Source organism: Carlito syrichta, unplaced genomic scaffold (assembly GCF_000164805.1).
Source record: "Carlito syrichta isolate Samal-C Ts95f unplaced genomic scaffold, Tarsius_syrichta-2.0.1 Scaffold306948, whole genome shotgun sequence".
In the NCBI taxonomy this organism is placed as follows: Eukaryota; Metazoa; Chordata; class Mammalia; order Primates; family Tarsiidae; genus Carlito; species Carlito syrichta.
In genome coordinates, this window is record NW_007251044.1 from 3624 (window position 1) to 16507 (window position 12884).

At 54.2% G+C, this 12884-nt stretch overlaps 1 protein-coding gene across 1 annotated transcript in view; it reads right to left on the reverse strand.

Annotated features, from left to right (window-relative positions):
- MYBPC2 (myosin binding protein C, fast type) overlaps positions 1-12884 on the reverse strand; it is a gene marked incomplete at its 3' end in the record, with an annotated part of 22347 nt that overhangs the window by 2091 nt on the left and 7372 nt on the right. Inside the window, 10 exon segments of the mRNA XM_008063583.1 lie at positions 498-519; positions 753-1048; positions 1486-1515; positions 1827-1933; positions 3280-3445; positions 5005-5177; positions 7068-7173; positions 7268-7392; positions 9885-10017; positions 10297-10490. Coding sequence (XP_008061774.1) covers positions 498-519; positions 753-1048; positions 1486-1515; positions 1827-1933; positions 3280-3445; positions 5005-5177; positions 7068-7173; positions 7268-7392; positions 9885-10017; positions 10297-10490 — 1352 coding nt within the window.

Genomic DNA, 12884 nt, shown 5'->3' on the forward strand with positions numbered 1-12884 from the left:
CCGGGCCGGGCTCGGTGGCTCAGCCTGTAATCCCGCGCCTTTGGGAGGCTGAGGTGAGTGGATTGCCTGAGCCTGCGGGTTCGAGACCCGCCTGGGCAGCAAGACCTCATCTCTACAATAAATCAAAAATTAGCCAGGCATGGTGGCCCATGCCTGTAATTCCGGCTACTCGGAAGGCTGAGGCAGAAGGATCGCCGGAGCCCAGCAGGTCGAGGCTGCGGTGGCCGGGAGCGGCCGCTGCACTCCAGTCTGGGCGACAGAGTGAGACTCCAACTCAAAAAAAAAACAAGCATAGAGGAAGGACGAGAAATTGACCGGCCCCCAGCTGGGAACACACTGGGGTAACATATTTGTTGATTGCATGGCCGGGTAGATATATGAATATCTCAATAAACAGGCAGACATATTTCTGAATGAATGGAAAGCTGGACTGGGTGATGGGCAAATGGACACATGGATTAATGACTGAATGGTCGATAGCTGATGAATTAATGAACCAATTAATTGAATGAAACACGGCTGGATGAGTTACAGGACTGCTGGAAGGCTGCACGATCAATCAATTGATTCATCAACAGAGGGATGAGCGGATTAGTGGACAGTGGTTGACATGTTGAGGCTACAACCCCAGACGAATGCATGTAACCTCCAGTTTTTATAGAGGATGAAACTGTGACTCAAAGAGGGAAAGCTACTTGCCTAAAGTCCCCCAGCAAGCAGGGTACAGTGGCTGATACCTGTAATCCCAGCACTTTGGGAGGCGGAGGTGAGAGGATCGCCTGAGCCCAGGGGTTCAAGACCAGCCTGGGCAACTTGGCGAGACCTCATCTCTAAGAGAGGAAAAAAAAAAGAAAGTCCCCCAGCAGCCGAGAGGGAGAGGCACTCAGGGCCTGGAAGCCCCAACTTACTGCATCCTCCTTCAGCCAGGTGGCCACGGGAGGGGGCTCCCCAGTGATGGCCACGTCCAGCCTCAGCTTGTTTCCAGCCACGACCACAATCGAATTCTCGGAGGTCTTCCCCGAGCAGTCCAAGTGGATCTTGGGGGGCTCTGGTGGCACAGAAGAGATGCTGGGGACCTTGGCGGTGGGAGGCTGGCCCCCCCCAGTACCACAAGAGGGTCTCGGAGAAGGGGGCTCCAACAGCAATACAGACCTGGGGTCCAGGCCCCAGCCCCTCCTCCCTCAGACCAGATCAGACCCCAGCCCCTCCTCCCTCAGACCAGATCAGACCCCAGCCCCTCCTCCCTCAGACCAGATCAGACCCCAGCCCCTCCTCCCTCAGACCAGATCAGACCCCAGCCCCTCCTCCCTCAGACCAGATCAGACCCCAGCCCCTCCTCCCTCAGACCAGATCAGACCCCAGCCCCTCCTCCCTCAGACCAGATCAGACCCCAGCCCCTCCTCCCTCAGACCAGATCAGACCCCAGCACCTCCTCCCTCAGACCCACGCGTGAGGCCCCAGCTGACCCAAGCCCTCGGCGCCTACCTTGCTTGGGGACATATTCCACCTTGATTTCTAGAAGACAAAGACCGATGTGAGGTCTCCACCCAGGGGCCCCTCATTCCATCTTCACAGCTCAGAGGCAGAGGCGAGGCCTGGCTGTCCCCTGGGAAGTGAGGTACTGGGACCAGGTTCCAGCCATGGGCCCCCTTTGCCCGTGGACGCCCGGGTGCACACAACTCTCCCTCCATCTTCTGGTCCATCCCCGAGCTCGACAGACACTTGCTGTCATCCTCCCTAATTTGATCCCATAGGCGGTGTGGGGCCCTGGCTCGGGGGCAGAGGGGTCCCACCACCCCCAGGGGAGGAGGAAGGGCTGTACCCACCCAGGAAGTTGAGCTTGGCGGAGAGTGACAGAGCGTAGCCATCAGGCACGAAAGTGTAGTCTCCCTCATCCTCGGGACGGACGTCATCGATCACCAGCTTGTGGAACCTGAAAGTTGCAGGGCAAGGATCAGGCCAGGTCCTCCCAGGACCATCACGGAACCAGACTGTCCCCATCTGCCTCCCCCAGTGCCACCTGGGGAAACACCCTCCTCGGAGCAATCCACGTGGCCACCGTCTTGTCACGGGGCTTTAGAATGCTGTGGGCTGTGTTCAATTCCCACTTTGTGGCTGTGTGGCCTTGGGCAAGTTACTTAACCACTCTGTGCCTCTGTTTCTTCATCGATCGAGGAAGGGTAATGATACCAACCTACATCCAGGTCATCACAAGGCACCTAGAAAAGTGCTTGGCACACAGTCCATGCCCTACAAGCGTTACGACTGACTGCACCAGCCAGTGCGGTTCCCTACACAAAACACAGGGAGAGGCTCCATCTCGCCAAAGGCTATTGCCAAGAGGCCGACGAGGGCACAGCGTTCTATGGCGCCAGGGCGGCGCCCCGCACCCTGCAGACAGTCAGGGACTTATCTCAGGCACCCACGTGCCACCTGCTGGATTCCAGCTTTTGTGTTCTTAGCCAGAGCCCCCCGTGAAGACCCTGTGCAAATATGGCCAGAGGTGTCCCCCTCTGTGTACTGGGCCCTTGGAATGAGACCCTGAAACCTCTCTCATCACATGGTGCAGTCTGCTCCCTGCCCCCGAACCCTGGGCTGGCCTATGACTTCACCCAGTCGGGTGACTTTCCACCCAACAGAACATGGCGGAAGTGACATGGGGTCACAGAGGTCTTGTGTGTCCCACATGCCCTCAGGACTTTTGCTTCTGCCACGTGAACATGCCAGGCCAAGTCACCTGGAAGAGGAGATGTCATGTGGACCCAACAGAGCCCAGGTGAGGTCAGCAGGGCCCAGGGTCAGCTGACTGCAGAGACATGCCCAGGGCCACCCCAGATCAGGCAGCCCCTGACCAACCACAGATGCAGGATAGAATCAGTCCCTGCTTTGAGTCAGGGTCTCACTCTGTCACCCAGGCTGCAGTGCGGTGGCACGATCATGGCTCACCGTAGCCTCAACCTCCTGGGCTCAGATACTCCTCCTGTCTCAGCCTCCTGAGTAGCTGTGACTACAGGCACATACCACCATGCCTGGCTAATTTTTAAAAATTTTTTGTAGAGGTGAGGTCTCGTTATGTGGCCCGGGCTAGTCTCAAACTCCTGGGCTCAAGCGAACCTCCTGCCTCGGCCTCCCCAAGTACTGGGATTATAGGCGTGAGCCACCGCACCCGGCCTCAATCCTTGCTTTTTTAAAACCACTAAGTGTGGGTGCTTTGTGACGCAGCTGTAGCTAACTGATACACATGCCACAGCCCAGCCACCCCGGTGGCCCACACCTCACCTCCCCACGTGGGAGATGGTGATCCTCTTGCTGGGTCGCACCTCGACGCCGTTCTTGTACCATTTGCCCGTCACCTTCTCGTCAGACACCTCGCACTTGAACACGGCCTGCTCCGAGGCCTTCACTGTCAGGTCCGCGATGTCCTGCAGGACCTCCAGCTGTTTCTCTGGGCGAGGAGGGAAGGAGATGGGCCGCCGCGACCCCAGCCAGCCCACAGATGCTTGTGAGCGCCCCTGCATGCCAGCACCGCGGAGGACACGGCCGCGAACCTCCCGGGATCAGCCCGCTGGCCATAGGGAGACAGACAGACAGTGAGGAGGGAAACACAGCGAAAGGGAGCAAGGAGGCCTGAGGGAGGCAGGGAGGATCCACTGGAGGGTGCAGAGGGCCTCCTGGGAGGAGGGAACAGCCAGTACAAAGGCCCTGAGGAGTCGCAAGAGGCCGGCTTGGGTGAGGGAGACCGTCTTGGTGGGCTGAGGCAGACAGGAGCCGATAAATGGGCCCAGATCCCTGGCCTTGGGGCTGCTCTGAGTGAGGCAGAGGTTGTTGAGAAGAGGGTAGATCTTACACTCAAACTTGCATTTATTTATTTTTTAAATTAAAAAAAAAATTGTTTTTGAGATAGTCTCACTCTGCCATCCAGGCTGGAGTGCAGTGGCACAATCATGGCTCACCACAACCCCAACCTCCTGGGTTCAGACGATCCTCCCACCTCAACCTCCCGAGTACTGGGATGACGGGAGTGCACCACCACACCCGGCTAATTTTTCGAATTCTTGTAGAGACGAGGTCTTGCTAAGTTGCCCACGCTGGTCTCAAACTCCTGGCCCCAAGTGATCCTTCTGCCTCAGCCTCCTGAGTAGCTGGGACTACAAGTGTGAGCCACTGTGCCAAGCTCAGGGTCCCATGCTGTTAACTGGACTTCAGAGCGACTCAGGTTTCACCATCTGAATTATGTTTTACAAGGAGGGTTTGGAGGAGGGCGGACGTCACCACAGAGCAACCCGCAAGGAGACTACTGCACCAGTCCAGGCACGAGGTGATGAAGGTCTGAGCCAGGTGGGGGCAACAAAGGCAGGGGGAGAGTGACCGGATGAAGGATATACTTTATTTCTTTTCTTTTTTTTATTTTTGAGTTGGAGTCTCACTCTTGCCCAGACTGGAGTGCAGTGGCACGGCCGCCACAGCCTCGACCTGCTGGGCTCCGGCGATCCTTCTGCCTTAGCCTTCCAACTAACTAGAACTACAGGCACCTGGCTCATTTTTTATTTATTGTAGAGACGAGGTCTTGCCAAGTTGTCCAGGCAGGTCTCAAACCCGCGGGCTCAGGCAATCCACTAGCCTTGGCCTCCCAAAGTGCCAGGATTACAGGCTGAGCCACCCAGCCCAGCCACTTTATTAATTTTATTCATTCATTTATTTTATTTTATTTTGTTTTTGAGATGAGGTCTCACTATGTTGCTCAGGCTGGTCTCGAACTCTTGAGCTCAAGCAACCCTCCCAACTCAGCCTCCCAAAGTGCTGGGATTAGAGGTGTGAGCCGCCATGCCCAGCCAGGATATACCTTAAAGGCGGAGCCACCAGACATGCTGGTGGGGTTGAATGCAGCAGGGTGCGGGGAGCCAGAAGAATCAGGGACAACACCAAGACTGGGGGCCGGAGTGTCTTCAAGCGGCCGGGAGAAGCATGCACACAGCGGTTCCCAGCCCACCCGGAGGCCCATACCTTCCACAATGAGTTCGGCCTCACACTGGCCGCCATTGGTCATGACTTGATAGCGCCCCCTGTCCTCCAGAGTCACGTCCGAGTAGATGAGAATGTGGCGCTTCCCGTCTTTCTTGAAGCGAAACCGGGCCTTGAAGGACTCCTCCCGGGTCAGCTCCACACCATCCTTCATCCTAGGCAGAGGAGACATGGGAGGGGACATGAGGGCCCCGTGCACCTCTGGGTCTCGGGGGGTGAGTTGGGGGTGCCAGCGGGCTCAAGGGGCAAGATGGCAGAGGCACCTTGAGTGCTGCGTGGATCACAGGTGGGTCGGGGGAGAGAAGGAGGGGGCAATCCCAGGCCACGGGGAGATGCCTCAAGTCAGGGGACACAGAAAGGTCACAGGGAGAGCCCAGAGCATGGAGGATGCCCTAGACTCTCAGGGAAGGGTGAAATACTGTGTCCTGCATAAATAGACTTTGTCACTCAGAGCTCAGCTCAACTGCCACCTCTTCCGGAAAGCTTGCCCTGACCTCCTGAGTCCCTTTCTCCTATTGAAAAGCTGTCACAGCATCCATTACTGCTTTCAGACACTTCTCAGAATGGGACTTGTATATGTATTTGTGTGTGACTTGACTAACGCCTATCTCTGTCTCCTACACACAACCCCTTCCACCAAATTTCCAGATATAAATGCCATGAAAGCAGGCACCATGCTGATAGCTTTTCTCCCCATTCTATCTCTGACATGTAGAAGAGTGCAGCCACATAATAGGTGCTTGAGAAAAATTTGCTGGATGGTTGGAGAGATGGGTAGGTGGAAGGATGGATGGATGGGTGGATGGATGGATGGTTAAATAACTACTTAAATGGACGACTGGGTAGATGGATGGGTCGACAGATGGATGAATCAATGGGATGGATGGATGGATGGATGAATCAATGAATGGATGGATAGACTAATAAGATGAATGGATGCTGGATGAGTGGATGGGTGGATGAATCAATGGAATGGATGGATCAGTGAGATAGATGGCTGGACGGGTGAATGGATGGATGAGGGAATGGGATGGATGGATGGATGGATGGATGGATGGATGGATGGATGGATCAATGGGATGGATGGACACATAGATGAATTAATGAATGGATCAACGAGATGAATGGATGCTGGATGAGTGGATGGGTGGATGAATCAATGGAATGGATGGATGGATCAGTGAGCTAGATGGATGGATGGATGAGTGAATGGGTGGATGAACCAATGGAATGGGATGGATGGATGGATGAGTGGATGGTTGAGTGGATGGATGGACAGATGAATGAATCAATGGAATGGATGGATGGACGAGTAAACTGATGGATGAATCAATGGGATGGATGAATTAATGAATGGATGGATGGATCAACAAGACGAATGGATGATGGATGAGTGGATGAGTGAATGAATGGTTGGATGGATGCGTGAATGGGTGGATGAACCAATGGAATGGGATGGGTGGATGGATGGATGGATGGAAGGCTAAGTGGATGGATGGACAGATGGATGAATCAATGGGATGGATGAATGAATCAATGAATAAATGGATGGATCCATGAGATGAATGGATGCTGGATGAGTGGATGGGTGGATGAATCAATGGAATGGATGGATGGGTGGAGTGCCCAAGTGGATGAATCAATGGGATGCCTGGATGGATGGAGGCCTGTATGGATGGATGGATGGATGGATGAATCAATGGGATGGATGTATAAGCGGATGGATGTTGATTGACTGGATGGATGGATGAGTGGACACATGGAAGGTGGACCAAAGGAAAGATGATTGCTTGGATGAGTAAATATTTAAGGAAACAGCAGGGATCAGGAAAATAACATGGAATAGGGAATGGGTAGAAGTCAGAAGTTCCAGAAAGAAGTCATGCAGAAGGTCGGGATTTATAGAAAAAGGCTCAGGTCTCCTGGTAACTACTGAGTCAAGGTAGAACTCTCCAAGAGAAGTCACAGGAGGGCCCATAAAGATGAGGGAGGAGGCAAATAAGCTGTGGGCACCTGTATGGCGATGAGGGATCTGGGCCACCTACCACATGACCTGGGCACCGTCTTCTGACACCTCCACCGACATCTCCACCCGGTCGCCCACAAACACCTGCTGGTCCTCGAGGGGTGTGACAATCAGGACTGCAGGTTCTGTGGGGGACAGGGGCAGAAGAGGTCCATGGCTTCAGGGCCCCCTCCAGTGCTCCGCCCCCTTCCCATGTTCAGGCACGAGTCTCCGCCTCACCTTTGACAAAGAGCTCGGTGGAACACTTCTCATCCTTGACAGCAACCTCGTAGGGGGCATCATCTGCCAGCGTGCACTTGTTGATGATGAGAATTCGCTTCTTCCCAACATTCTCAAACACATACCTGGTGCAAAAGGCTCCCCTCAAACCTGGCACGGAGCATCCCCTGGCCCTGGGCTAGATTCGTTCACCCGTGTCCTCAGGGCAAGGTGCCCCCTCCTAGGGCCAAGTTGTGGGGGAGGGACTGAGGGTCCAGTTTCTATTTAAATGACCACGGCGGAAGTGCCAGAGCCCCCTGACCTCCGCCCTCTCCCTCTTTCAGCAGCGGCACAGGGCTGCCCATCCAGGGAACTGCATTTCCCAGCCCCCTTTGCAGCTAGGTCTGAGTTTGGGCCCTGGAAGATGAAAGTGACATGTGCCACTCAGGTCACCTCCAACTCCGAGAAGAGCAGCTGGCTTTAGCTCTCTGTCCCATTCCCTTCCTGTCAACCAGAACACAGCTGTGCCTATGACCCCACTTTAACTGTACAGATGAGGACAATGCCAGGGCACACGGCATAGCTAACAGTATGGACAAAACTTGCGTTCCCAAATAAATCTCTCAGAGTTGAAAACTGGTGCACCAGCCTCCCTCGGCTGGAAATACACATTTCTCTCTCTTTTTTTTTTCTAACTTGGAGTCTCACTCTGTCACATAGGCTGGAGTGCAGTGGCATGCTCATGGCCACTGAAGCCTTGACCTACCAGGCTCAGGTGATCCTTCCGCCTCAGCCTTCTAAGTAGCTGGAACCACAGGTGCACACCACAAGGCCCAGCTCATTTTTAAAATGTATTGTAGAGACCGGGTCTTGCCAAGTTGCCCAGGCTGTTCTTGAACCCCCGAGCTCAGGCAATCCTCTCGCCTCCACCTCCCAAAGTGCTGGGATTACAGGCGAGAGCCACTGCAACCGGCCTACATAGCTCCCTAACTCACACGTGTTTTGGGGACTCTCTGTCATAACAACTTAACCTGTGCCTTAAGTAAATAACTTTCTATCTTATAAAAAATGCTCATTATGGGAAATTTAGAAAAACACAGCCAAGGGGGAAAATTTTTTTTTAAAGAAACGGAGTCCTGCTATGTTGCCCAGGCTTAATTCGACCTCCTATGCTCAAATGATCCTTCTGCCTCAACTTCTTGAGTAGCTGGGACTACAGGTGTGTGCCAACATGCCCGCCTAATTTTCCTATTTTTTGTAGAGATGAGATCTTGTGATATTGCCCAGGCTGGATTTGAACTCCTGGGCTCAAGCAATCTTCCCACCTTGGCCTCACAAGTAGCTGGGATTACAGGCACATGCCATTGCACCCAGCTAAAGAAAAATTGTTTTAAACCCTTCCGTAACTGTCCCACCAAAAGATGATGGCTGCCAATATTTTGGCCTCTGTCTTTCCAATCTTTTTGTTTCTACATATGTTCATTAACATTTTGCGAAGACGTAGATAATATACTCCTGAATAGGATAACCTTGAACAGACTCCTGTGATGATGTACATTCTAGAAAACGCTTAATGGCTGCACAACACCTTTGTATGAAACTTTACATTTTGATTGCGTCCCACTTTTTGCTACGACAACAAATGTTTCAGTGAACATCCTTGTAGTTAAATATGCATTGTCATGATGATTCTTTTGTAATAAGTACCCGGAATTGCACAACCTAAAGACTTTCATACATTTCTCTTTGGGAAACTCACCAATTTATGTTCCCACCAGTGACATTGGTGTGCTCATTTCCCTATATCTTCTCCAGCACTGGATGTTATGATTTTGTAAAGTTTTGACCATTTGTTTCTTTTGGGGGGGGCTTTCTGCTTTTTTTTTTTTTTTTTAATCAGAGGCTTCCTCTGCACCCAGGCTGGAGTGCCGTGGCATGCTCACGGCCACCGCAACCTCGACCTGCTGGGCTCAGGTAATCCTTCCACCTCAGCCTTCCAAGTAGTCAGAACTACAGACGTGTGCCACCATGTCCAGCTAACTTTTTTTATGTATTGTAGAAATGAGGTCTTGCCAAGTTGTTCAGGCTGGTCTCAAACCCCTGGACTCAGGCAATTCATTCGCCTCCACCTCCCAAAGTTCTGGGATTACAGGCATGAGCCACTGCACCTGGCTCATGATTTTGCCCATTTGGATAGCATAAAAATTGTTGTTTCTATTATTATTATTATTAGCAAGGTTGAATGTGTACAGCACAGCTTATTGGTGGTCATTTGGGCTGAATTCCTGTTCTTGCTCTTGTCTATTTTTCCTTTCTTTTTTTTTGAGATGAGGTCTCACTCTGTCACCCAGGCTGGAGTGCAGTGGCACACTCACAGCTCACTGCAACCTCGAGCTCCTGGGCTCGGGCCATCCTCCTGCCTCAGCCTCCCGAATAGCTGGGACTACAGGCACACACCACCACACACCTGGCTTATTTTTGTAGAGAAAGAGTCTTGCTATGTTGCCCAGGCTGGTATTACCTATTTTTCTAGTGAGGCATGTGTACTTTTCATGTAGGGGTAGGTGTGCCCCTTCTGGGTGAAGTGACTGGCCTTATCTCTGGGCAGTCTCCCCCAAGCAGCGACTGTCACACATACTTGCTGCTCGGCTTGATCTCTTGGCCGTTCTTGTACCACTTGAGGGGCAGGTCTGGGTCGCTGATCTCCACCACCAACTTGGCCTTGTTGCCTCTGTCCACCTGGTAGGCGGGGTCCAGCTTCTTCGTGAAGGCTGGAGACCAAGGGGGCAGGGGTGAGAGGTCCTGGCTCCCCTGCTCGGCCCCAGAGGTGCCAAGACTCCCCTCCCAGACCATTGGCTCTCCAAGGTCAAGGTCAAGGGGCCTTCTATGAACACACAGACCCTCGAGAACAAGGCCCAAAGACTCCCCAGACTGGAAACCCCAAGAGACGGGCCCAGGGGCCGCACCCAGATGCCCACGGCACCGGGGGTTCCTGTGGGTAGGGCGGGGCCCGGGGCCCACCCGCCCTGGGCCCCGGGCCCCAAGCTGACCTGCGCTCTTCTTGACCTCGACCTTGGCCTTCTTGAGGCGCTTCAGCATGCCCCGGAGGTCGGTGATGCCGTACTGAAAGGCGATCTTCTCATACTCACTCTTCTTGGCTCCCTTCAGGAGCTCCCAAACCTCGGGGGGGATGCCCAGGTCATCTTCATCTTTCTTCTTCTTCTTCTCCTCTTCAACCACCTCCCTGAGGGCGTGGGGGCGGGCCGTGGCCACCAGGGAGCGAGGGGGTGAGGCTCTCCCTCCGCCTCCTCCACTAGCTCGCAGCGTCCCAGCCTCCCAGGGCCTCCCGGCTTCCAGTCTGTTCCCTACACGACAGTCCTGACCCCAACATCAGATGCCCTCCGTTCCCAGTTTAAAACTCTGCCATGGCTGCCCCCTTCCCTTGGGGGGAAGCCCCAGCTCCTTAGCTGGCAACCACAGTCCCATCTACTCCCGTTTCACCCCGGCACCCACCCAGCCAAGCCGCCGGCCTTTCCCTCATCACTCCAGGCTCTTTTCTGCCTCCTAGCCTCTGCACAAACTGTTTTCTTGCTTTTTTTTTTCTAATAGAGATGGGGTCTCACTCAGTTGCCCAGGAGGGAGTGCAGTGGCATGATCATAGCTCAGCGCAGCCCTGACCTCCCGGGCTCAGGCGATCTTCCCGCCCCAGCCTCCTGAGTAGTTGGGACTACAGGTGCACACCACCACACCCAGCTAATTTTTGTATTTTTTTAGAGATGGGGTTCTTGTTATGTTGCCCAGGCTGGTCTCAAACTCCTGGCCTCAAGCAATCCTCCCACCTCGGCCTCCCAAAGTGCTGGGATTACAGGCACGAGCCACCACACCCAAGCTGTTTCCCTGCCTTCGTGACCTCTCCCCACCTTCTCCTTCTGATGGACTCCTCTTTGTCCTATAAGACCCAGCGTCAAAGTTCCCTTCTCCCTGAGACATGCTCTGTCCTCCAGGACAGTGAGTTGTTCTCGCAGTCCCCCGTGGGACCCTCTCTCTGATCACACTAAATAGTCACGGTATATGACCATGTGTTGGATCAGACTCATCTTCCCAAGGCAGTGAGCGACTCCACACCAAGGACCCAGTCACACTGCCCTCTGTCCCCAGCTCTCCGCCCGCGGTCTGGGAGACGGTAGCCTCAGAAGATGTTTGAGGAGGGAGAGAGAGGGTGAGTGCACGAACAGAGCTTTGGAGGAAGGGAGGGAAGGACGGAAAGGGAGGACAGATGGGCGGTGAGCATGGGGACGGATGGCCATTTGCGCGACGGGACGGAGCAGGGAGTGAGGGGAAGACCCTCAGGGGATGGGTCCGTGCAAGGCCAACGAGCTGCGGAGGGTGGCGGGTGAGGGGCGGGATGTTGGGGAATGGCTGGGCGGCTGGGGGACCCTGTTGACGGAGGTGACCGAGGAAGTGGCGGGCTGGAGCTCAATGGATGAATCCGATTATCGGGGATCTGGTTTTGGGGTGGATGGGGAGTGACAATGGAGAGGTGGACCAGCAGATGATGAGCAAATGAAGGGGTGAGCAAGCATGATGTTGCACAGTGTGAAACTGCCAACATCCAGTCGCGTTTGACCTACAGAGTGTCGAGCTCACACACCTCAAGGTAACAGAGAACTGTCTGGGTGGATGCATGTGTCAACAGGGGTGGTCAGCTCAGCCACCCGTTCGCTAACCCGTCCATCATCCTCCACCCAACCACTCCCCACCTACCAAGGCGTTCATCCCCCCACCTCTCCACTACCCATCCCTACCGTCATCCACCATCCGCTTGTCTGTCCTTCGCCACCTACATCTCCCTACTGACTCCGCCATCCCACCCGCCCATTGATTCATCCACCTATCCATGTAGCCAGGCTAAAGATAAGGGCAGACGTCGGGGGGGGGGGAGACAGGAAGATGGTGGGTGAATGAGTGGATATTTAGGTAGATAGAGTGGCAAATGGGCAGGTAGTAGATGCACGGACTGGTAGATGGATAAATAAGCAGTTGGTTGGATGGTTGGATGGATGGATGGATGGATGGATGGATGGATGGATGGATGGATGGATGGATGGGTGAGTGGGTGAATGGGTGGATGGATGGATGGATGGATGGATGGGCAAATGGTCAGGTAGGGGGATGGATGGATTGGTAGATGGATAAACAGGCAGTTGGTCGGATGGATGGATGGGTGGGTGGATGGATGAATGCATGGATGGATGGATGGATGGATGGGTGGATGGTGGGTGAATGGATCGGTGAGTGGGTGGCTGGCTGGCTGGATGGACGGATTGGTGGGTGGGTGGCCAAGGGGATGGGTGGCTCGGTCGGTGGATAGATGGGTGGGTGGATGGATGGATGGATGGATTAATTGGTGAGTGGGGTAGACAAATGGATGGGTTGCGTGGGTGAGTAGGTGAACCGGAGCCTGAGTGAACGGGAGAGTGAATGAGAACAGGGTGGGGTAAAGGGTGAGTAGGCAGGTGGGTGGCAGATGGCTGGCTGGGTAGGGTTATGGGTAGAGCTCCAGGTGAAGGGGTAGATGGGTGGGCAGGGAGTGAACAGACGAAGGAGGTGGTAGAGGGGTGAGCAGGGGGTCCAGGGA